Source organism: Salvelinus sp. IW2-2015, linkage group LG16 (genome assembly GCF_002910315.2).
Source record: "Salvelinus sp. IW2-2015 linkage group LG16, ASM291031v2, whole genome shotgun sequence".
In the NCBI taxonomy this organism is placed as follows: domain Eukaryota; kingdom Metazoa; phylum Chordata; class Actinopteri; order Salmoniformes; family Salmonidae; genus Salvelinus; species Salvelinus sp. IW2-2015.
The window spans coordinates 14,505,058-14,530,866 of NC_036856.1; the positions used below are offsets into that span (position 1 = coordinate 14,505,058).

The following is a 25,809-nucleotide window of genomic DNA, read 5'->3' on the forward strand; positions in this document are numbered from 1 at the left end:
TCTCTGATTGGGAATCATACTTAGGTAGCCTTTTTTCCCACCTATGTTGTGGGATCTTGTTTGTTGTTAGCTCTGAAGCCTGCAGAACGTGATGTTCGTTATTCTTTTTGTTGTTGTTTCGGTGTTCTGAGTAATTAAAGAATCATGAACACTTACCACGCTGCACCTTGGTCTCCTTCAAACAACGAACGTTACAACAATTCTTAGGTCTCTGAGATCTCTTTTGTTCGAGCCATGGTTCACATCAGGCAATGCTTCTTGTGAATAGCAAACTCCAATTGTGAGTTTTTTATAGGGCAAGGCAGCTTTAACTAACATCTCCAATCTTGTCTAATTGATTGGACTCCGGGTTAGCTGACTCCTGACTCAAATGAGCTTTTGGAGAAGTCATTAGCTAGGGGTTTCACATACATTTTCCAACATACACTGTGAATGTTTAAAGTATGTATTCAATATAGACAAGACAAATACAATAATTTGTGTGTTATTAGTTTAAGCACACTGTGTTTGTCTATTGCTGTGACAATTTATGCAGAAATCCAGGTAATTCTGAAGGGTTCACATACTTTTTCTTGCCACTGTACATAAGTTTTCAGTCAGACCCTTTGCTATGAGACTCGAAATTGAGCTCAGGTGGATCCTGTTTCCGTTAATCATCTTTGAGATGTTTCTACAACTTTATTGGAGTCCACCTGTGGTAAATTCAATTGATTGGACATGATTTGGAAAGGCACACACCTGTCTGTATAAGGTCCGTCAGTTGATATTGGCAGAATAAATTTAACCACACCTTTGTGCAATATGCTTTGAAGTCCAGAAAGCATATTGCATGTAACAAACAGTTACATAATCTACAGCATGGTCAAGCTAGTTAATGTTTCCGACATCTTCGGACTACTAAACAACTATTGATTTAGAACCACGGAGAGTTACCCAAGTCACAAAGAAAACAGGAGCTGCCTCCACTATTCCAGCACCATTTCAACTTCAACATTTCAACATCATAAAATTACCTATGCTTAGTCTAATACAGCGACAACTAAAATATATGATGTGGCTGTCCATGGTTCTGATTTCTCTGAGTGTGTGTGTGTGTGTGTGTGTGTGTGTGTGTGTGTGTGTGTGTGTGTGTGTGTGTGTGTGGGTGTGTGTGTGTTGTGTGTGTGTGTGTGTGTGTGTGTGTGTGTGTGTGTGTGTGTGTGTGTGTGTGTGTGTGTGTGTGTGTGTGTGTGTGTGTGTGTGTGTGTGTGTGTGTGTGGGACTTCATGCAAGAAGAAAAAACATGTAGACCCAACCTAGTTGTAGAGAAATGCCAATGCCATCCTCCTCTCTTTCATGTTGACGAAATGGCTGATCACTCTATCATACAGTACATGCTTTTATTTTTTGTTGTGTAAGGCTACCTGGCTAAAATGCTTGCTTGCTAGCCTAAATTCCTTTCATAGGCAACGTTAGCTAGTTAAAATTAGCCCTCTACATCTAGCTACATATTGAACGTAGGCCAGGGGCACAATGTATGAATTAATGGTTGGATAAGAATCGTCATTATAATCATTGGCCAGTATGGAGAATTAAGTAAAAGTCCAAATCCCTATCTCCATCTATGGCTATTTTCAGAAAGGGACAATTTTAGCTAGCTAGCCACCGGAGGACAAGAACGCAATGAGATGCATCAATTCAAGTTGTTTCTGTCAACGACAATGTGATAGGAATGAATGTGATAGGAATGAAACCCAATCCCAATTGGTACGCTAGGACCATTCACAGTTGAGCTCGCTCTGTTTAGCTCAACACTGCTCTTATTTTATGCTTTTTTTCTTGGTAAATTTATTGGGGAAGCCTGGCTTCCCTTGGCATCCATGAATACACACCACCGGGAGTCACTGCACGGTGGTCCACCTGCTGGGTGTTGTGCTGCCATTGATAAATTCCTTTTATTTTATCTCCAGCCACAATGACAGGCACTGATTAAATGTCCAAGCTGAGAAAGCAACAAGCAAACACTGTTGAAGTCTCAAGGCTTCAATTTAATCAGGCTTTAATTCAAGTCTTCTATCTGCATCCCACCCAAGCTGCAAAGCCCGCCCAGCAGCGTCTATGAATAGGTAAAAGGTAGAGATACTGGATATAATGACGAGATGGTCTTGTCTCCGCCCTAACAATTGGAGCCATTGTCCCAAAAGTGGAAAGGCAGGCAATCTACTTACTGGTCTGCTTATCGCTGAGTGGACCCTCTCACTTCGCCTCTCAGCACCATTAAGAAAATGACTGGGATGACTCTGTTTACTCTAATGTTAATTCTATTTTCTCTTTACACAGCTCCAATACCTCTCTCTCTTTTCCTGCTGAGTCCTTATCTCCCATTTCTTCCTTTTTTCTCCTTACCTCAGATTTTCATGTCTTTTCTTTGTATCCAAACAAATGCGGAGTCACATCATACAAGACAATTGCAGAGAAAGGCAAGGTACTGTAGGTGTGAGTGGGTTTTGGTGTTGTGAGACTGCAGTACAGTATGAATTGCTTGAAAAAGAGCCTACCTGTTAGGGTGAGGAAAGGCTCAATGCTGTACACGTGCAATTTGCCATTGTAGGGGATGGGATTTGACATACAAAAGGATTAGAGATTGACTCAGTGTCATAAAGTTAAAATAAATCAATGCTGAGATACGAGCAACACATACAGGATAATGTACAGAGTAGATTGTGTCGATGATCCAAACTAAGACCATACTTCTCATCACTGTGTCAGTGGAGTAAATAACACTTGAAATGGTAAATGGTAATAAAAAGCAGGGGTGATGTCAAGTATGTATTGCCCTTGAAGTAAACATAACTGTGTAAGTCTCATGAACACGTCTATCTACATTCATTCCTGTGCATTTCTCTCAACCATCCTGTTCTTTTTCCTTTCTTTCTATTTTCTATTTTCCTCTATCGCTTTCTTCTGTCATCGATGACCACCCGTATTGTTTGGGTAATCAGTGCTAAAGAAAATCAGTGTCCAATCAATTTTCCCTCGGTTTAAATCAGTTCCTTTGTCAAGAAGACATGTCTCCCCCTAGAAGTATTGATACAACTTTGAGTGCGGAGCCTTTAGGTAAATATAGTTTGCTGAAAGGCTGTCATTATTTGCTGTCAAATACAGCATGCACGTAAATACAGAGTAAATGCCTGCTGAAATAAGACTTTAAAATAAACCATTGCTAAAAAAACTAACATTTAAGCCTTAGTTCATATACAGCTATACAATAGGCCATTGTGTTTTTTTGTAAAAGGGTTGTTTTATTTCGCTTTGCAGAGGAATACCTTTTGACAATATTGCATAATCAATAATACTAGTAAATGTCTGACTGGAATATGGTGCAAATCTACCTTTATGAAACCAGCTTTTAGTATATTTAGCTTCAACATGTGTAACCAGTATAACATGAGGCATTGGGCATATGAACCTGTTGGAGTCTGGACCTGTTGACTGACAGGCGTAGTAACACCTGTCCACTCCCATGCCAAACTCTTACATATTGTATTTCTTGTGACATTTTTATTTGAAAATCTCTTAAATGTGTTATTGTTAATTAAATTATGAATGCAGTATAATTTCAAGTAGTTTGATTTTATACATTTTTTTCAACAGAAGGCAGAACCAATTCTGAATGTATTGTATATTGATGCTCCTTTACTCACGTACAAGATAAGAGCAACTGTCACGTTCTGACCTTAGTTCCTTTTTTATGTCTTTATTTTAGTTTGGTCAGAGCGTGAGTTGGGGTGGGCATTCTATGTTTTTCTATGTTTTGTTCTGTATGTTATATTTCTATGTGTTTGGCCTAGTATGGTTCTCAATCAGAGGCAGGTGTCAGTCGTTGTCTCTGATTGGGAGCCATATTTAGGTAGCCTGTTTTTCCATTGTGTTTTGTGGGTGGTTGTTTCCTGTGTTAGTACCATACGGGACTGTTTCGGTTTTCATTTATTCTCTTGTTCTTTTGTATTTTGTATTCATTCTCTATTAAATGATATTATGGATACGTACCACGCTGCATTTTGGTCCTCCTCTCCTTCCACCAACGAAAGCCGTTACAGCAACAAACTTCAATCTGTGTCTTTGATAATTATTCTTCTTTCAATAGAAATGGATGTAGGAAAACATAGGAGATATTTCATCAAAACACTTTAATGACATAATACGGCTTCATTATACAGTAGCTTGCTGCATTTACAGAAACTATCACAGACCATTCCTATATCCCTACATTTCTATTTCTCAGCCCGTAGTACCTTGTGTTACCTTGTTTGATCTTGTTTTTACCTATCCACCAGCAGTGCGGTGGGTAAACATACTGTAAGTGAGAGTGATCACAGAGTACTGCGAGGCAGGCAGTTCATGCTTGGATGAAGCTTCACTTTCCATACCTGAAGATACAGCGGAGGAGTCTCAAGGCCTGTCTCTACACTCTCTGAACTCTCCTCTACAAAGACACTCACATCTTTGACAGAGAAAAGCGATGCATTCTTGCGTGTACACCAAAACACCTTGTGTAGTTTTCTCTTAATTCAATTTTTTTTATGCATCGATTTTATATTCACCTGGACTGAGGGATTGCGCTGGTCTGCTGATTGTAGTGCTTGTAGTTTATAATAAAGCATTTTTATGTGTCTGCATCCAGTATGAAGGATATTATAGGACGTTTCGCTAGCTTAGCACAAAGAATGGCTAGCTGTACCTGTAAACTTCCAGTCTTTAGCTATATTCGAAGACACTAGCTTGCATTGGCGTGAAACAGCCTCTAACTTCTTTCATACTGGCCACAGAGATACAAATGTTCTCCAGAGTTCATCTGACTCTGAAGAAGTAGATAAAGTTCTTAATTTCCAAAATCCCAAACTATCCCTTTAAAGACTTTGCAACCGTTTGTGAATAATAAGCTTTTTGGTCTTACGAACAGTGCAGGTGAACTAAAACATTCCTTCAGGACCGCAGCAACAACCCTCCTCTCAAATAGACTTTGTCAGTGATACACAATTGTATGAATTAATTATCTTAAAGAGATTGTTCACTTCAAGTTATAACTGACGATCACTACAAAATAGAACTTTGTGGTCTGATGTTGAGCCCATGTCCCATGCCATATGTTGTGTAGATCTCGTTTAATACCTCAATGCCGAGTTTACAGATAGGCACCATCTATTTTAATCAATTTAAATCCTGTCATATCTCACATTAATTTGGCATTCAGGTAGCCTATACTGTAGCTGGACCTACATAACAGATGGTGAGACATTAACACATTTAAACAGTACACATTTGACATTTTAGTCATTTAGCAGATGCTCTTTTCCAGAGCGACTTAGTGCATTCATCTTAAGATAGCTAGGTGGGACAACCACACATTTCAAGCATAGTAAGTACACTTTCTCAATAAAGCAGCAATAAGCCTGTCTCTTATACACATCTAGATGTGTATAAGAGACAGGGTTTCAGGTACACTTTCTCAATAAAGCAGCAATAAGCAAAGTCAGAGCTAGAAGAGGGGAGTCCAGGTGAGGGGGGGGGGTGTTTTTTTAAATACTCTTTGAAGAGACAGGGTTTCAGGTGCTAGACTCTACTGCCCTAGCTTCAGGGAGAAGCTGGTTCCACCATTGGGGTGCCAGGACAGAGAAGAGCTTGGACTGGACTGAGTAGGAGCTACCTTCCCATGGGGGTGGGAGGGAAAACAGACCAGAAGTGGCAGAATGGAGTGCTCAGGTTGGGGTGTAGGGTTTGAGCACAGCCTGAAGGTAGGGAAGGGCAGTTCCTCTTTCTGCTCCCAAAGGCAAGCACCATGGTCTTGTAGTGGATGCAAGCGTCGGCTGGAAGCCAGTGAAGTGTGCAGAGGAGTGAGGTGACATGGGAGAACTTGGTAAGGTTGAAAACCAGGCGGGCTGCAGCATTCTGGATAAGTTGCAGGTGTTTTATGGCACAAGGGCGAAGCCCAGCCAACAGCGAGTTTCAGTAGTCCAGACAGGAGATGACAAGTGCCTAGATTAGGACCTGTGCTGCTTCCTGTGTGAGGTAGGGTCGTATTCTACAGATGTTGTAGAGCATGAACCTGCAGGAGCAAGTCACTGGTTTAATGTTTGCAGAGAACAACAGGGTTTTGTCCAGGGTCACGCCAAGGTTCTTTGCACTCTGGGAGGGTGACACTGTGGAGTTATCAACTGTGATGGAGAGGTCTTTGAACGGGAGGAAGAGTAGCTCCATCTTGTTGAGCTTGAGGTGGTGGACCAATATCCATGCTGAGATATCTGCCAGGCAGATGAGTGTCGCCACCTTGGTGTCAGAAGCGGGAGAAGGAAAAAAGTAATTGAGTGTCATCCACATAGCAATGATAGGAGAGACCACGTGAGGATATGACGGAGCCGAGTGACTTGGTGTATAGAGAGAAGAGGAGAGGACCTAGAACCGAGCCCTGGGGGACACCAGTAGTGAGAGTATGTGGTGCAGACTCAGATCCTCTCCACGTCATGAGAGAGTTGATCAGATACAGCACGATCAAGTGTTTTGGAAATAAAAGCAAGAAGGGATACAGGTATATCGTTTTTGACATCAAATGAGTCGAGTGTTGATTTCTTGAGGAGTGGAGCGACTCGGGCCATTMTGAAGTCAGAGGGAAGTGAGGAATGGGAGAAGGTCTCCTGAGATGGTTTGGAGAAAAGAGAAGGGGATGGGGTCAGAGACCTAGAGGGGGGTTGCAGTGAAATAAATAGGCGAACAGCCTCTAGTAAAGATGAGGTCAAGCGTATTGCCTGCCTTGTGAGTTGGAGGGGATTGGGAAAGGGTGAGGTTGAAAGAGGCAAGGAGGGGAAAGAGAGAGTTGGAAAGAAATTAATCGAAGGCAGACGTCGGGAGGTTGAAGCCGCCAAGTACGAAGAGCGGTGAGCCATCATCAGGAAACAAGCTTCTCAAGGTGACAAGCTCATTGATGAACCCTCCAAGGACACCTGGTGCAATAGATGACAACACTGTTACGATTGAGTGGACAAGTGACAGTGACAGCATGGAATTCAAATGAGGAGATGGACACGTGAGAGAGGGAGAAAAGAGAACATCTCCAGTTAGGGGAAATGAGTAGCCTTGTGCCACCACAGCGACGACCAGATGCTCTTGGACTATGAGAGAAAACGTAGTCAGATGAAGAGCGAGCAGCTGGAGTAGCAGTGTTCTCTGGGGTGATCCATGTCTCCGTCAAGGCCAAAAGGGCAAGGGACTGAAGGGCAGCATAGGCTGAGATGAACTCAACATTCTTGACCGCAGATCGGCAGTTCCAAACTCTGCTAGACATGCGGAAATTCCACATGGGTTGTGCGCGAAGGCTACACTAAATTAGAAGGGTTGTAGCCAAGGGGTGGGAAGCGTCTGTAAAGCCTACAGGGAAAGGAGTAAGCAGGAATAGAAAGCAAACACATAGTTGCCAAAGCTACAAAAGAGCAAAATTATATCATCAGAAAATAACTAGGTAAGATACTCAAGTGAGAGAGTGGTGTGGAGCCTTCCTCACTTTCCTTCCTCAAAGAACTCGGCAGAATAACTCGGCAGAATCATCTTTGTTTCGGCGATGGTCTTATTTTTTCCGACGAGACCGCCACTGACATGGTAATTAGTAATGGTCAAACAACAATCCATCACACAACACACAAAATCATTGAATGAAAGTAGTACATTGCACTAAGAGTTATATATTGAAACATTATCAACTGCTACATTTCATGGACTGATGTTTGCTAAAGTCTCTAATCTTGTACCATCTGAGAGCAGATATGAACAGTGGCCCTATCACATAATTGATCTAGATTATGCTCCTATTCATTAACACAATTTCACAGCAATTGCAGGATCGAGAGTTGAGGAGGAACTGGCACTGGGAAATGCTAATTTACATAATTTGTACCTTCAGTTATTTCCAATCCACAGTAATGAACCTTAATGAATTATGTATCTGAGAACTCTGAATGATTTGCATGTCCTAAATTCACATGATTCTGATCACACATTAAGAATGTAGGCCACAAGCGGGTGTGCAAACAGCAGTGCTAAAGTCTTACAGTTTACTTTAACACAAAAAATGACATATTTCCAGGAAGCAGAGGCTACTCTATTTATGGATGCTGTTAAAGTTTTTGACTTTTTAAGTTATAAGTTATAAGGTACAGTGGCTTCAGAAAGTATTCACACCCCTTGACTTTTTCCACATTTTGTTGTGTTACAAATTGGGATTAAAATTGATTTAATTGTCATTTTTTTCTACACAAAATAATCTATCAAAGTGGAAGAAAAAAGTTCTGGCACCTACTACCATACCTTGTTCAAAGGCTCTTAAATCTTTTGTCTTGCACATTCACCCTCTGAATGGTACACATACGCAATCCATATCTCCTCCACTTCATCTAAACTGATTCAAGTGGATTTAACAAGTGACATCAATAAGGGATCATAGCTTTCACCTGGATTTACCTGTTTTGTATACTCAGTTTATATCATGATTAAATAAGTATTCACACCCCTGAGTCAATACTTTGCAGAAGCACCTTTGGCAGCTATTACAGCTGTTAGTCTTTCTGGGTAAGTCTCTAAGAGCTTTCCAGACCTGAATTGTGCCACATTTGCCCATTATTCTTCTCAAAATTCTTCAAGCTCTGTCAGATTGATTGTTGATCATTGCTAGACAACCATTTTCAGGTCTTGCCATAGAGTTTCAAGAAGATTTAAGTCAAAACTGTAACTAGGCCACTCAGGAACATTCACTGTCTTCTTGGTAAACAACTCCAGTGTATATTTGGCCTTGTGTTTTAGGTTGATGTTCTGCTGAAAGGTGAATTCCTCCCCCAGTGTCTGGTGGAAAGCAGACTGAACCTGGTTTTCCTCTAGAATGTTGCCTTTGCTTAGCTCCATTACATTCTTTTTTACCCTGAAAAACTCCCCAGTCGTTAACAATTACAAGCATATCCATAACATGATGCAGCCACCACTATGCTTGAAAATATTGACAGTGATGGTCAGTAATGTGTTGTATTTGATTTGCCCCATATATAACACTTTGTATTCAGGACAAAAAGTTAATTGTTTTGTCAAATTTTTTGCAGCATTTCTTTAGTGCCTTGTTGCAAACAGGATGCATGTTTTGTAATATTTTTTTATTCTCCCCAGGCTTCCTTCTTCTCACTCTGTCATTTAGATTAGTATTGTGGAGTAACTACAATGTTGTTCATCCATAGTTAGTTTTCTCCTATCACAGCCATCCATTAAACTCTGTAATTATTGAAAAATTGGCCTCATGGTGAAATCCATGAACGGTTTCCCTTCTCTCTGGAAACTGAGTTAGGAAGGACGTCTGTATCTTTGTAATGACTGGGTGTATTGATACACCACCCAAAGTGTAATTAATAACGTCACCATGCTCAAAGGGATATTCAATGTCTGCTCTTTTTTTACCCGTCTACCAATAGGTGACCTTATTTGCGAAGCATTGGAAAACCTCCCTGGTCTCTGTGGTCGAATCTGTATTTAAAATTCACTGCTGGACTGAGACCTTAGAGAGAATGGGTGGTGTATGGGTGGTGTACAGAGATTAGGTAGTCATAAACAAATCATGTTAAAACACAATTATTGTACACAGAGTGAGTCCATGCAACTTTTATGTGACTTGTTGAGCAATTTTTACTCCTGAACTTATTTAAGCTTGTCTGTCAGGTATACTCTCTCTCCGGCCTCTAGGTCATCAGGCTGCTGATTATCCCGCACACCTGTCACCATTGTCTTGCGCACCTGTACCTCATGACACTCACCTGGACTCCATCACCTCCTTGATTATCTTCCCTATATCTGTCACTCCCCTTGGTTCTTTCCTCATGTAACGGCTGTCAATGTCGTTCTCCTCCTCAGACGAGGAGGAGCATGGATCGGACCAAGATGCGGAGTAGGAGGTATTCATGATTTTAATGGCAAACCAACAAACACTACAAATAAACAAAACAACAAACGTGACTAACCTGCAACAGTCCTGTGTGGCCCAAACGCTAACACAGGAAACAAACACCCACAAAACACCAGTGAAACCCTGGCTYCCTTAGTATGACTCTCAATCAGAGACAAACGATACACACCTGTCTCTAGATTGAGCATACCATACAGGGCCGAACACAAAACCCAACATAGAATATACAATAGACATAGACTGCCCACCCAACACTCACGCCTACTGACCAATAAAGACAGTACAAAAAACAAGAGAAAACAGAGTCAGGAACGGTAGATGCATTTAGACCCCCCCCTTAAGGTGCAAACTCCGGGGCGCCACCAGCACAAATTCTAGGTGGCGATCGCAGTCTGCGGTCGTGCGAAAATTTGTAACCCTAGCGGCGACGTGTGGGTGGCTGCAGGCTGCTGGGCGATAAGGATCCCACACCCCTCACCATTTAGCACTCGCCGCGTGTCCAGGTATATTCTCTCCCCGCCTCAATGACCACCCTGGCACCAATCAACAACCTAAAATAAGCAGCAGAAGTGCTGGTCACTCAGGGTGAGTATAAGGGGCTGCACCGGATAAGGGCTCAGAGCTCCAGGGATACAGGGCGGCTAAGCCTACCTCGGAAAATAAGGGTGACGGTTGCAGCTCCAAAAGGACTGAAGGTGGCAGCTCATGACTGAATAAGGAGCACGCGCTGCAAACTGATCGCCTTAAAGAGGCAGCTCATGCGAACCTGGTTTGAGGGCAGTCTCAAAAGACTCTGCTAGAGCAGCTCTAACATGACATGTAGGGAACAGCTACATGACTGATAAGAACGCGAACAGGCGCGTGATGACTGTAGTGGCTGAGGGCTGGCGAGGTGAATGAGAGGGTCGAGCTAATTGAACTGGAGGGTCAGCGTCGATGAGCTGGAGGGACAGCTCATGACTGTAGGGCAGCTCATCGACTCTAGGCAGCTCATGACCGTAGGGCAGCTCATGGACGTGTCTGCGTCTCTGGCAAGCTCTTGACTGGCTGGCGTCTCTGGCAGCTCCTGACTGGCTGGCGTCTCTGCAGCTCCTGACTGGCTGGCGTCTCTTGGCAGCTCCTGACTGGTGGCGTCTCTGGCAGCTCCTGACTGGCTGGCGTCTCTTGCAGCTCCTGACTGACGGACGGCTCTAGCGGCTCCTGACTGACGGGCGGCTCTAATGGCTCGTGGCGAGAGAGGAGGCTCAGATGGCGACTATGGCAAACGGGATGGGACGTCAGATGCGTGGCAACGACCTGGGCTCAGACGCGCTGGCAGACGGGATGGCTCAGACGGCGCTGGGCAGACAGATGGCTCAGACGGAAGTTGGCAGACAGATGCTCAGACGGCGTTGCAGACAGATGGCTCAGACGGCGTTGGGCAGACGGATGGTCAGAACTAGCGCTGGGTCAGTAGGATGGCTCCAGACGGCGTGTTGGGCAGACCGGGCAGTTCAAGCACCGCTGGCAGAACGGGCAGTCTCAGGCACGCTGGCAGACGGCAGACTCTGGCCGGCTAGAGCTACACACATAGGCTGATGCGTGGTGCCGAACTGGAGGTACCGGGCTGAGGCACGCACCTCAGGGCGAGTGCGGGGAGGAGAACAGGGCTCTGGAGATGCACTGGAAGCCTGGTGCGTGGTGTAGGCACTGGTGGTACTGGGCTGGGGCGGGAAGGTGGCGCCGATATGCCGGACCGTGAAGGAGGACACCGCTCTTGAGCACCGAGCCTCTCCAACCTACCAGGTTGAATGGTCCCCGTAGCCCTGCCAGGTCGCGCGAGGTGGAATAGCCCGCACTGGGCTATGCAGGCGAACGGGGACCACCTGTAAGGCTGGTGCCATGTACGCCGGCCCGAGGAGACGTACTGGAGGCCAGATACGTTGGGCCGGCTTCATGACATCCGGCTCGATGCCCAACCTAGCCCTCCCAGTGCGGCAAGGGAATAGCCCGCACTGGGCTAAGCACGCGTATGGGGACACGCTGCGCTTACCGCATAACACGGTGTCTGACCAGTACGACGCCCTCTCACTCCACGGTAAGCCCGGGGAGTTGGCTCAGGTAACCAACCCGGCTTCGCCACACTCCCCTTTAGCCCCTCCCCCAATACATTTTTGGGTGAGCCTCTCGGGCTTCCAGCCTCTCTTACGTGCTGCCTCCTCATACCAGCGCTCCTGGGCGGCTGCCTCCTTCTCCTCCCGAGAGCGGCGATTCTCTCCCACCTTAGCCCAGGGTCCTTCTCCGTTGAGTATTTGCTCCCATGTCCATTCCTCTCTCTCTTCCATTGCTTTTGTCTTGCTCCCTCTCCAATCCGCTTGGTCTGGTTTGTGGTGTTTTGTAACGGCTGTCAATGTCGTTCTCCTCCTCAGACGAGGAGGAGCATGGATCGGACCAAGATGCGGAGTAGGAGGTATTCATGATTTTAATGGCAAACCAACAAACACTACAAATAAACAAAACAACAAACGTGACTAACCTGCAACAGTCCTGTGTGGCCCAAACGCTAACACAGGAAACAAACACCCACAAAACACCAGTGAAACCCTGGCTACCTTAGTATGACTCTCAATCAGAGACAAACGATACACACCTGTCTCTAATTGAGAATCATACCAGGCCGAACACAAAACCCAACATAGAAATACAAAACATAGACTGCCCACCCAACACTCACGCCCTGACCAATAAAGACGTACAAAACAAGAGAAAACAGGTCAGGAACGTGACACCTCAGGTGTTATTGACACTTTTCATGTCGGTGAGTTGTTTGTTTCGTGTTTATTGTTGACTTATTAAAACACTCACCTCCTGTACTTGCTTCCCGTCTCTCAGCGCACTCCTTACATTGTCATAACAAAGGGGTTGAAAACTTATTGACTCAAAACATTTCAACTTTCATTCTTTATTAATTTGTAAACATTTCTAAAAACATAATTCCACTTTGACATTATGGGGTATTGTGAGTAGGCCAGTGACAAAAACATCTCAATTTAATCAATTTTAAATTCAGGCTGTAACACAAAATGTGGAAAAAGTCAAGGGGGTGAATACTTTCTGAAGGCACTGTATGTGGGTTATTTTATCCCCTTGAACTTTCACAAAATACTCTGCAAAAAAAAGTCCATACCTCCTCAGGGGGACCCTTTCGCAAATATAGGCTACAGTAATATTTTGGAAACAGAAAAATATATTTTGAAAATAGGACAAATGTTGGCTTTGCTGAGAAACTGTAAGAAGCTGAATTACATGCTCACTTTGCTCACAAGTCAAATCATTTCACAGAGAAGACATTGCTACAATTTAAACTGAACATCCTGTGAATTTCACTGCCCTGGTTTTGAGGGAGGTGTTGTCACAGACGTTACTCAATCTCTCACTGATTTTCATAAATATCAGTGGGTGAGCTCGCTTCAAAAATAGCTGGATTAATGTGATATAAATAGACTGTGATTCAAATAGCAGAGAAACTACACAGTTTATTATTTGCATGTGGTTGATTCAAAAAGAGTTATTCAATAACAGAACAGGAGTTATAATAGTAATTGAAATACATCCGTCAACTAAGAAACCAGCCACATGACTCCAGTGTGTCTCACAGCACAGCTAAATCATTTAATCATCCATAATTCAGGATATTGCATGTCATCGTGGAATTTTGATTTGGATGGAATTATACAGTATGCATTACTGGTGCTATCTACTTATATTCAATGATATTTCCAAAGTTTTAAGTTATTTCGTTTTGTATTACCCCCCATCCTGCCCCCTCCTTTATATTGTAAAGTGCTTTGAGCATCTGGAAGATTTCCATTTAAACCTAATCAATTAATCAATCAATTAATCAATCTTATTCGGATGAGAGGTTTTCTATTAATTTCTAATACATTTTCTCTATGTGGTAGCCTAGGGTTATGTTGATGTCTTATATAAATACCCAACTATGTACTGCAATGGGATTGATTTTCAACACTTGTCATGTGCAAATTATGGATGCACATTTCTTCAAGCCATAAAACATGATAAGGTCAAGTTGTGACACAGTGTCACAAATCAACCTTTATGGGCCTTGACAGCACACCTGGAGTGAGCGTGGTGTAAAGTTGTTTGTTTTGTCTCGGCTGCTTGTCCTGACGCAGGTGATAATGATGGCAAGGGACAGGCTGACGGCGTCTGCTGAGCTTCCCCTGATGCTTCCTGGTGCAAAGGGAGAGAGAGAGAGAGAGAGGTTTATTACAACGTGAGACAGTGCGATAAGGCTTGAAACAATGACTGGGCTGGTATTTCAACTGCTCCATTGTCCCTGAGCTGGTCACGATCCTTATCCAAGCCGGGCAGCTGGGAACGGTCTCCGAAGGCCGAGCTCTCAATTATTATCATGCAGTTATGGAATTACTAGCGCTCTGTCATTTTCAATACGTAGGGGACATATGGGCCGAACGTTTTGCATTCGTGCAGTGATTCACGCAATTACATAGAAGTCATCACATCTGTCATACCATTTTTCATTGATCTTTGCACTGCATGCACTGCATGGATTTAAAGCTCTCTAGTGCTGAATGGCCTGGGGAGCTGAAAGGCTATCAGACTGGCTGTCACCCTCTAAACTGCTCTGCTGGCTCTACCTGTGATGTCCAGGGGGGGATTTGATTAGAAGAATTGGTGAGATTTGATAACCTGACCACCGTGTCCATTATGGCAGCCTGTAAGAAGGATTAGAGCTCTCTGCGCTCTGACTTTATAGGTTCACATAGGGGTGACCTGGTTGTGATGTGCTGCACTTTGGTTGCCCTATTTGACCTGCTCATTATTATGACAGGAGCAGGCTTTTACCATAGCAAGAACCCAGATGTTYCAACTGGTAAACCAAGTTGGGTTGAAATCGACTTTCCATGAAATAATGTTGATGGGAGGGATGTCATCTGTAAGTACTAGCAGGGATGTAATTGGAAAGTAAATTGGATAACTCACATGACCGGACATTCAGCTTGACTAATGGGTCGTTCCACCTCAAAAAGCACAAGAAAGAAGATTTCGACACCCACCACATCAGATTGTTCTGAAATTGTTCCTGTTGTTAGGCACAGATAAGATTAGCATTTCTGCAGCTTTAGTTTGCTTAAATATAATTTGATCTCTGGGAAATTAAGCTAATTGTTTACACCCAATTTATAGGATTCATATAATATTCAATAAATATAGTACCTAACATCCAATTTGGACCAATCGTTTTCTAACAATGAGTTAGACATGAGGAATCCAAAGAAATTGTCGATAGCCACACACGGACCCCCACATTCCACACCAATCCCACGGATACCCCACACCATCTAAACCCAACAGCGAGTATACAGTATCAGTTCTCTGTTTCTGACAAGTAGTATGGAACTGCGTCTCATAGTATTGTTTCTTCATCCTATGTAATGTTCTCAATGAATTTGGTTATCTTTTCTTTCCAAAGTTCAGAGAAATTAGTCATTGAAGTTAAGTTTATATCCCATCCAACATCCTGATATTACCAGGTTCTGACCACTAGATGGTGCTATTACTGCTATGAGGTGAGAATAAACCATATTGGAATAAAGAGTTAAGTTATTTACAGTCTGTAATGAGAGTTGCAGAAAATAAGTTCCTAAAATGTAAAGACAATCAATGAAAATAAGTTTAAGAGAAGAGTTTAAACAGTGTCAACATATCTCTGACAACAAGCTAAGGTTCTGTAAGAGGAGATTCAGAAAGGGTCAAGCACTGCATCTCGAACAACAGCAAAGTAACAACCCTCAGCAATTTTGGAATTAAATCAATAAACTTGGTCCAAAAAGAGTTCTGAAAATTCAGATGGAAATTATTCTGGAAAATGGTGAACTTCAACATAAGAAGAATTACAGTATGTATTAGATAACTGGGATAATTATTTTGGGTGTTTCTCCCATTCTTCTCTGCAGATCCTCTCAAGCACTGTCAGGTTGGATGGGGAGCGTCGCTACACAGCTATTTTCAGGTCTCTCCATGGATGTTCGATCGGGTTCAAGTTCGCGCTCTGGACGGGCCACTCAAGGACATTCAGAGACCTGTCCTGAAGCCACTCCTGTGAGGTCTTGGCTGTGTGCTTAGGGTTGTTGTCCTGTTGGAAGGTGAACCTTCGCCCCAGTCTGAGGTCCTGAGCGCTCTGTAGCAGGTTTTCATCAAGGATCTCTCTGTACTTTGTTCCGTTCATCTTTCCGTTCATCTTCCCTTAGATCCTGACTAGTCTCTCAGTTCCTGCCGCAGAAAAACATCCCAACAGCATGATGCTGCCACCACRATGCTTCACCYTAGGGATTGTGCCAGGTTTTTTCCAGATGTGGCGCTTGGTATTCAGACCAAAGAGTAGTTCAATCTTGGTTTCATCAGACCAGAGAATCTTGTTTCTCATGGTCAGAGTCCTTTAGGTGCCTTTTGGCAAACTCCAAGTGGGCTGTCGTGTGCCTTTTACTGAGGAGTGGCTTTCGCCTGGCCAGCCTACCACAAAGGCCTGATTGGTGGAGTGCTGCAGAGATGGTTGTCCTTCTTGAAGGTTCTCCCATCTCCACAGAGGAACTCTGGAGCTCTGTCAGAGTGTCCATCAGGTTCTTGGTCACCKCCCTGACCATGGCCCTTCACCCCCGATTGTTCAGTTTGGCCGGGCGGCCAGCTCTAYGAAGAGTCTTGGTGGTTCCAAACTTCTTATATTTAACAGTGATGGAGACCACTGTGTTCTTGGGGACCTTCAATGCTGCAAAAAAATGTTGTACCCTTCCCCAGATCTGTGCCTCGACACAATCCTGTCCCGAAGCTCTACGGACAATTCTTCGACGTCATGGCTTTGTTTTTGCTCTGACATCCACTGTCAACTGTGGGACCTTATATAGACAGGTGTGTGCCTTCCCAAAACTATGTCCAATCAATTGAATTTACCACATGTGGACTCCCATCAAGTTGTAGAAACATATCAAGGATGATGATCAATGGAAACAGGATGCACCTGAGCTCAATTTCGAGTCTCATAGCAAAGGGTCTGAATACTTATGTAAATAAGGAATTTCTGTTTTGTATTTTTAATACATTTGCAAACATTGTGTGTAGATTGATGTTGTTTTATTTTGTTGTTGTTTTATTTCATCCATTTTAGAATAAGGCTGTAACGTAACAAAATGTGGAAAAAGGGCAGGGGTCTGAATACTTTCTGAATGCACTGTATGTATGTTTTATTGATTTCCAAAAGGCTTTTGATTGGGTAAATAGCTATATTCGTACTTTCAGACGTATAAAAGCCGATTGGATGGTAAATGTTATGATACAACTAAATCTCTACATAGAGGTCCAGTTCCCTGTGTACAGGTACATGAGTTGAAGACTGGATGGTTTCCCACTCCTTTGGAGTCAAACAAGGCGATGTTCCTTCCCCAACTTCGTTTGCCCTTTTTGAAAATTACTTGGCTCTTCAAATCATGCATGCGAACCTAGGAGGTCACGACTTTTGGGGAAGCTATTGTACGCAGATGATATTGTCCTCCTTGAAGAGAGTGAGTTTGATTTGCAATGTACAGTATGTTGAACAGTGTCAACCTCTGTTTTACCAAATGGAGATGAATGATTAACCAAGATAAAACCCAGATAATGCACTTCAGAAAAAAGGATACAAAAAGAAGTATTCATGACTTCTCTTTTGGAGCAATGACCCTAAACTACACTAACTCATAAAAATACTGTACATTGGTTTCCTTTTTGATGAATGTATGACCTTTGAAGAAGGTATAAAGTGTTCATCAGATTCTGCAGGTAGAGGGTTGGGGTCTGTTGTTAGTAAACAGAAAATATGTGAAGACCTTGAACTATGCTGCTGGWATCTGGGATTTTAAAGAAACCAAACAGCGAACTCTATTCATGAATAGAGCCATACGATGTTGTCTGGGAGTGCGTAAGTTTGGCCCSAAGCCTTGCTATTCAAGGAGACATATGTTTGGAGTCCTGTGAAATAAGACAGAGGGGTGAAATTATTAGMTTATGGAACCGCCTTATCAATATGCCAGAGGACAGAAAAATAAAAACTTTTTTAACTGGGATAAAACACCAAAGGTCCGTGTGTGCCCAGTTGAAAGCCGGGATGCTGCCTCTGGCAATTGAAGTAGGAAGGTTTAATGACATAGATGAAGAAGAGCGACTATGTACTGTCTGTGATTTAGGGGAGGTCGAGAATGAACTGCACATTTTATTTTATTATACTTCATATGATGATTTGAGCGCTATACAGTTTGATAAAATGTTGCAAAGAAAACAGGAGCTATTCTGGATTAGAGATGAAGAAAAACATGAATGGCTATTTAGGAAATAAGTATTCCTGTTTGCAAAACTTTCCTCCAAAGCTTGGAAGATACATACATTTTATACTTGAAATGTTTATGTTTTGTTTTCCGCAACAGTCTTTCACTGCCATATGAATGTATGTTTATATACATGTATGTATGTGTAGATATATGGACATGATTATTGTATTTTGCTACAGTAAATACAGTGTTTTATAAGCTCATTTGGGCATCCTGAAGATGCATGGCACTATAATAATAAAACAAATCAAATCAAATCGACAATACTGACAGACGCAGTTCCATACTACTTGTCAGACATAGAACTGATACTATATACTCGCTGTTGGGTTTAGATGGTGTGGGGTGTCCGTGGGATTGGCATGGAATGTGGGGGTCCGTGTGTGGCTGTTGACAATTTCTTTGGATTCCTCAACTTTGGTCCAAATCAGATGGTAGGTACTATAATTATTGAATATTATATGAATCCGATAAATTAAAATGGTGAATTTGGGTGCAATCAATTAGCTTCATTTCTCAGAGATCAAATTACATTTCAGCTAAATAATGTTGCTTATCTTATCTAACTACAGAAACAATTTCAGAACAATCTGAGATGGTGGGGGTCATGGCCTGCTGAAACGACCCTCATGTTTTCTACTTGTCAAAGTGTCCCCCTGTGAGATCTTCACAGATAATGACTAACACCCGATTATATCCCTGGGTATTAGTCATTATCTCCACTTCCCTGTTGTTGAATGGAAATGGGATGAGGAAGATGCCGTGTGTTTGTGAAGCCTTCAACAAAAGTAGCAGATTGGTTATCCAGACTGACTCAAAACAAGCGTATTGATGCTGTCACGCTGCCCCAAACGACGACAGACTTGAAAGACAGCCTACAACATGGTAGAGCATAGAGACTTTTCATTTTGAAGACGTTTTATTACTGAAGATCTAGTTTAGGCCTATTCTCATGGAGTGCTTGTGTTGACATTAAATAGAAGCCTACGTTTTGAATTGAACCTGCCTCCCTGAGTCTCTGTGTCACGATCGTCTTTAGGTGAATGAGAGGACCAAGGCACAGCGTGATATGAATAGATCCTGGCAGATCCTGGCTGGCGGGCGGCTCTGGCAGATCCTGGCTGGCGGGCGGCTCTGGCAGATATTTAGTATTAGTATTTCTTCCCAAGTCCATGAATCCTGTGTGCGCTGCTCCTGCTGCTGCTTATCACGCTGCTTGGTCCTTTTGTGGTGGGTAATTCTGTCACGATCGTCTTTAGGTGAATGAGAGGACCAAGGTGCAGCGTGATATGAATACATCTTCTTTTTATTTGAAGAAGATGAAACGAACACGAAACTAATACAAACTAAACAAAACAAAACAACAAACGACCGTGAAGCTACAAAACGAAAGTGCAGACACAAGCTACTAACGTCAAACATAGACAATTACCCACAACCTACCTAATGCCTATGGCTGCCTAAATATGGCTCTCAATCAGAGACAACTAATGACAGCTGTCTCTAATTGAGAACCAATCCAGGCAACCATAGACATACATYAACACCTACACTGAACACAACCCCATGAAATCTACAAAAAAAAACTATACAATACAAACACCCTATACGAGACAAAAACACACAAACATCCCCCATGTCACACCCTGACCTAAAAATAATAAAGAAAACAAAGATAACTAAGGCCAGGGCATGACACTCTGTACCATGAGATCCCTCCTAGCGCTTCCCAGGCCACATGCATTCAACTGAAGTCGATGAAACAGCCACACATCACAATCATTACAAATAGCCCTTCTTGAAAAATGATTGTTTACTGCAACCATTTCTACTCATATCCGTAGACAGAGATGTTGTTATAAGTAGTAGTCATTATCTCCTCTCCTGTCTAGTTTGAAGTAAAATGAGGCGAGTAACATTCTGTGTATTGAACATCTTTCAATAATCAAGGGTGTGCGTACATTTCTGCCACAATGATACTCTGAGTCACTTCAAAGTGACCTTGATGTCAAAGGGGAGCATCCCTGCCACTGACACACTTTGTTGTCATGAATCTGCGTAGGCATGAGAAGTTTGCCTGAAGTTTGCACTTTGAAAACTGTCGAGATTTCATATTTAGCCTGATCAAAGCTGTGGTAGAGGGTGAGATTCACCAGGAGAGGGAGGAAGTAAGATACAGAGGGGGTTATTGTTGATGGAAATGCAAAGTTGGGAGGAGAGTGTCAGGGATTAATAGTAGGCTTTAGGAATGTGAGAGTTCGTTTTGGCCCAGTTCTTAATGGACTCAAAGATAAGCACCTTCTGGTGCTGCGGGCAACATGAGAGTACATTTAATTCCATCATGGACTTGAAGATTGGAATGTGTGTGTTGTTGGAATGGTCAGAAGAGGTGGAATAATTTGACAGGTACCTGGAAAATTTCCATCAGAGGAAATGATGATGGGGAAAAACAAAAAACTATTCTCTGATGAGAGGAATCACGGCAGATGCTATCTACTGTATACATTTAACCAGGCAATCAATTAATCCTAGGAAGCTTCTGAATGGATCTACATTTCAACAATGAAAGTAATTCATCTGCAGTCCTCCCTGCCATTTATGGCAATCAGTCAATATGAATCACAGTCATTCACCTCGGGGAGATAAAGATGAATCATCCCTTCCTTAGTGAGCTGCTGAATGCATCTCAATAGGATTCCTCTTTAGACAGTCTCCCAGTATGGTAAATCAAGTGTTCTGTCTTTCTTTGCTATCTAAAATCATTGTCCCGTCCCCCGTCCTCTTCCCCGTCCGCATCCTGCCTGATAAAAGAGATGATAAGTACCTTACTAGAATAGGTTTTATGAGTTGGCTTATTACCTCAGGAAGTGCCTCTCAACTCCATCTCCACTCGCTCCTTCAAGTACTGGGGAGAACTTAATAAAACTCTCTTCATTTGAAATAAAGGTTATGGCAATGTGCTTTGGTATTCATAGGCTGTCTCCGTGACCCATTGTACTTCTTATATTATTCATGAGCCTCAATATGTAACATCATTAGTGGAGAGACACTGCACACGTCTAGACTGTAGTTTACTGTCCACTCGTTCCTTTTGCACTTCCATTCACGATATTACCAATTTATATTTCTTAGATGGTTTGCAAATAGTTTTCTCATCATGAATCTGAATGTTTTGCTAAGCATTGCTATAAGGCAGTGTCAGCATAAATAGAAAGAGTGCTAAAAGTCAAGTGGAACGTAACAGAATTACAACCTATAGGCCAGGGAAACACATTTCCCTATGGATATGCATTGGTCCCTGGTCCATCAATGATTCATTGATAAATTGCTGTAAGTGCCTGGGAGAGGAGTTAACAAGCAGACACTGCAGTCCTTGATGGCTAGGTGGTGTCAAAGCATTTCATTTGTTAGGGGTTGACAAAAGAAAGAATCCTCATCATTTCTCAGGCTAAATGTTTGGTAGGGTTTGACAGATGTAAACACCAGAGTTTGTCTTTCAGTGCAGAAGAAGAGTAGCCTGGTGAATTCAGAATTACGCTACATGAGAAAGAAAGCCACATTCCTGTCTGCATGCTGAGAATGTCAATGAAAGGCAGGGGTCCCCAAATACATTCAGCCACAGGCGGATTTTTCCTTGAGCAGATGGTTGGGGTGCCAGAACATAGGTATAAATCATTTGTACACTGTAAATTGACCGCAATAATCCCAAACAGATATAGWATTTGACAAAAACTGAATATTTTCAAACCTTAATTATATTGCGATACGATCACATATGTCTCTTTGTTCATGCATGGGAATACTTGGTATATTTCTGCTCAGAAAACTTGGGGGGGACAAATAATATCGGGCCGCCTATTGGTGAACCCTTATTCTAAGGTACTTAACAGCACAATTAGAGCCTCTTCATCACTGGAGCCCTAAACTGTAGGATCTGAATTTGATTACACTGTTGCAGGACAACTTTCCTGCAATGCAGGACATTTTTTACTTGTAGTGTATTTGAGGTTAAAAAAGGCTTCTGAAGTTTGTAATTTCCACTTTGAATTTTCAGACTTAATTTTCCCTTACAAAAATGTATTAACCCCTACAAAATGTCCATTAATTATAATCCACATAATAATTCACATTTCCTGTTGCTGCAGGATTATTTTCCTGCTGTAGAGAACTGGCTCAAATGAAGATCATGCATGTGTATACCACATCCCCATCCATATGCTCTGATTTCAAACACCACCCAATTCATCAAAGGAGGATGTTCAAGTTGACTGGTTTATTTCTTACTTCTACATAATGCACTTGCAATTTCACTAAAATCATATTTCAATCTGTACTGAAACAGTTTATATAGCTAATGAGATCAAGGCAACACAATTACAAAGAGTGGTGAATCACATTAGAAATAGTGTAGCTTTTGCAATATAACCTTTACAGTACATGATTTCACAGAGACTTGTTCACATTCCATTGAAGGTTTCGACTATTTCATACTTTTTTATATATTTCCTTCAAACTGAATTATTAATATAGATAAATGAATGGGTAGGAGGATGATATCCCATAATAAATTCACTTTGTATGGCTCAAAGCAAGCAGCGGCTCAGTGTGTGTGCGCAGCTCACGTTTAACAGACAGAGAAAGCAAAGACTGAAAGCAAGGTTGTCTTTTTGTTGCAATGTAATGCAACTTTTCCATTCCTTCAAATCTAAATTGTTTTCTTACATTCTAGTGGACATGCTAAGAGACCCTGACCTTGTGTACAACTGCAGTTAACATTTGTGAGAAATGTTTTCCTTTCATGATCAGCTAATGTGGTGTAAGGCAGTGATGTACAACTTGCTCTCTGTATGTTCCTCTGATAAACTATTCAGCTCTATCACATATACAATATGTTCCCACCAGCACTCCTTTATTTTTCTATATCAGAAAAATACATATTATTTGGAGTAAAAACATACTCTACTAATCGGTTGCTTGCACACACAACAAAGCTTCCTGGAGAGAGACATTTGCCAACATGGCTCTGGTAATAACAATAACACCAATCAAAATGATATAAAATGAACCATATCAATAGATTATAATTGAGTTCATGTTCTATTTGATGAATTAAAGGATCTATACACCTACCAAGGACAGTTATAGCATAGCAGGACATGACCAAATGCAATAACAAGGTACTAAATTGCATGACAATAACACCCTGCACAGACATTAGTGTGTGGTATCTGAATAAACTCTTGCATCCTATGGACAGTCTCTCATCTATTCGTCATCTCATGAATACAATAAGCGGCAGAAAGTCTGTTCTGTTGAGTGCAAATTACCCAATTCAAATGATTGACAACAAATGGATAATTGATGGAGATCATAGGTGGAATGGTGACTTGTGTCTGTTATCTGGCAGGTACAAAGCAGAAGGTGAAGCATTATGGTTTGAACTCATTGAGACCCATGACATGAGTGCTACGTGTTACATATTCATGGCAAATTACGGGAAGGCTGCACAAGTTCTTAAGAGGCAGAGAAGAACCGGAGGAGACAGATGAAAAACACATCTGGCAAAGAGAATCTGAGTAGGGGGAAAGAAAATAGGACACATCCTAATGGGCATTCCTTGTGATGGTGCTGTTCCGTCAATCACAACAAACAAATGTCATGAAATGCCTCAAACATCCATCTGGACCAGCACCATGTCAGGGGGAGCCTCTGCCACCTTGGCCTTGCGGGGCAGCAGGTTGGTCAGGCTCCTTGGGGAGGGTGTGGCGCGCAGCAGAAGCTCTTTGAGGCCTGTGCGGTACTCACGGCGAATTATGCAGTACAACACAGGGTTGAGGCAGCTGTTGGTGTGAGCCAGACACACAGTCAGCGGGAAGGTGTAGTTCTGGGCGTTGTAATATGCGTTGCTGAAGTGCACCAGGTCAAACTTAATCAGCGCGCCCCACAGCGTCAGCGCCTGGTTGGGCAGCCAGCACAGAAAAAAGGACAGCACCACGATGGCCACCGACTTGGTGACTTTGGAGCGGTGCTTGTGGCGGCCTTCCGAGCCCTCCGAGCAGGTCGCTCCACTGATGCGTTGGCTCAGCACGAAGCGCAGCAGCAGCAGGTAACACACAGTGATGACCACCAAGGGGATGACAAAGCCCAGCAGTACCTTCTGTAGCTGGTACAGCCCCAGGAGCAGCTGAGGGTCCCAGCTGCCCGACTCAGAGAATCGCACCAAACACAGCTCCTCGTCGTACAGCTGGGCACTGGTGGAGTAGATGGCATGGGGCAGGGTGGCCAGCAGCGACACTACCCAGATGCCCAGGCTGATCCACTTGGCACCAGCCGCCGCTGCCCGCCTGCTGTGCATCTTGAGGGCCGTGGTCACCGCGTAGTACCGTGCCACGCTCATGGCAGTCAGGAAGAAGACGCTGGCGTACATGTTCATGATGGTCACGGAGCTGATGATCTTACACATTACTTTGCCGAAGGGCCAGCGGAAGTCCAGAGCCGTGTCAATAGCCCAAAAAGGGAGCGTGAGAACAAACTGTAGGTCTGTGAGAGCCAAGCCCATTACAAAGCAGTTGATAGAAGACTGCTTCTGACTGTGGCGTGAGTGAAGCAGGTAGAGTGCCAGAGAGTTCCCCACTAGCCCCAGTGCACACACGACGGAGTACACCAGAGCTATCATCACACGCACTGTGATGCTGGAGCCATCGCCCTGTAGTTCCAGGATAGATTCCTTGCTTAAGAAATACAGCCAGCACCGCAGCGACAGGTTACCAGTAGAGCCACCGTAACCCAGTCCTGCATTATCCTCCAGCACCTGCTCACAAACCTCTGGTGCCAGGGTCTGTGCACTGTCATTCTGTTGCATGGCGGAGTCATTCATTCGCAAATCCCTCTGCATGGCATGTTGGAGACGTGTTATGCCCAGGAGTAGAAACCAATAGGAGGAGAAGCGATATTCATGATGAGGGAAAAAGTTGCCTAAATGTCATTTTGAACATACCTGTGCCATTTATTTTCTCTGTGGAGCTGCCTTTTAGCTGAATCTAAAATTGTCCTCCTCTGTATAGGTGTCTCTCCTCCTCCGCCACGCGTATCGCCTCTAATTCACTTCACTCAGCTCAGTGGGTGCATCTCGCATTCTTTTATAGATTCCGCGGGCGCGCGCAAGGCTCAGGCTCAGGCTRGTAATCATCACCACAGCTTCTAGCCTGTCTCCTTAAACAGCCCAGATAATGACATGGTCGCCCTGCAATGTCTGTACACGTATCCTATTCGTCATAAATAAAGCTCAATACTTACTGACATTTCATTTAAATCCTGTTTGCTGTGTGTCTTCAATTTCTTTGGTGTGCGTAAAGGTGTTATGGAATTAATTTAGGATTAAACAAAACAAACAACAGATTAATTCACCTGAATGGCCGGTTATGTCCACCACTCTTAAAACACTTAAATGGGCAGTTTGTT

The 25,809-nt window shown here is 43.0% G+C and overlaps 1 protein-coding gene across 1 annotated transcript; it reads right to left on the bottom strand.

The window, feature by feature from the left end:
• Window positions 1-22,622: 22,622 nt before the first annotated feature.
• Window positions 22,623-25,430, bottom strand: LOC111975960 (relaxin-3 receptor 1-like). Its single transcript, XM_024004634.2, has one exon. The coding sequence runs from the start codon at window positions 25,241-25,243 to the stop codon at window positions 24,017-24,019; it is 1,227 nt and encodes a 408-aa protein (XP_023860402.1). The 5' UTR covers window positions 25,244-25,430; the 3' UTR covers window positions 22,623-24,016.
• Between the last annotated feature and the right edge of the window lie 379 nt (window positions 25,431-25,809).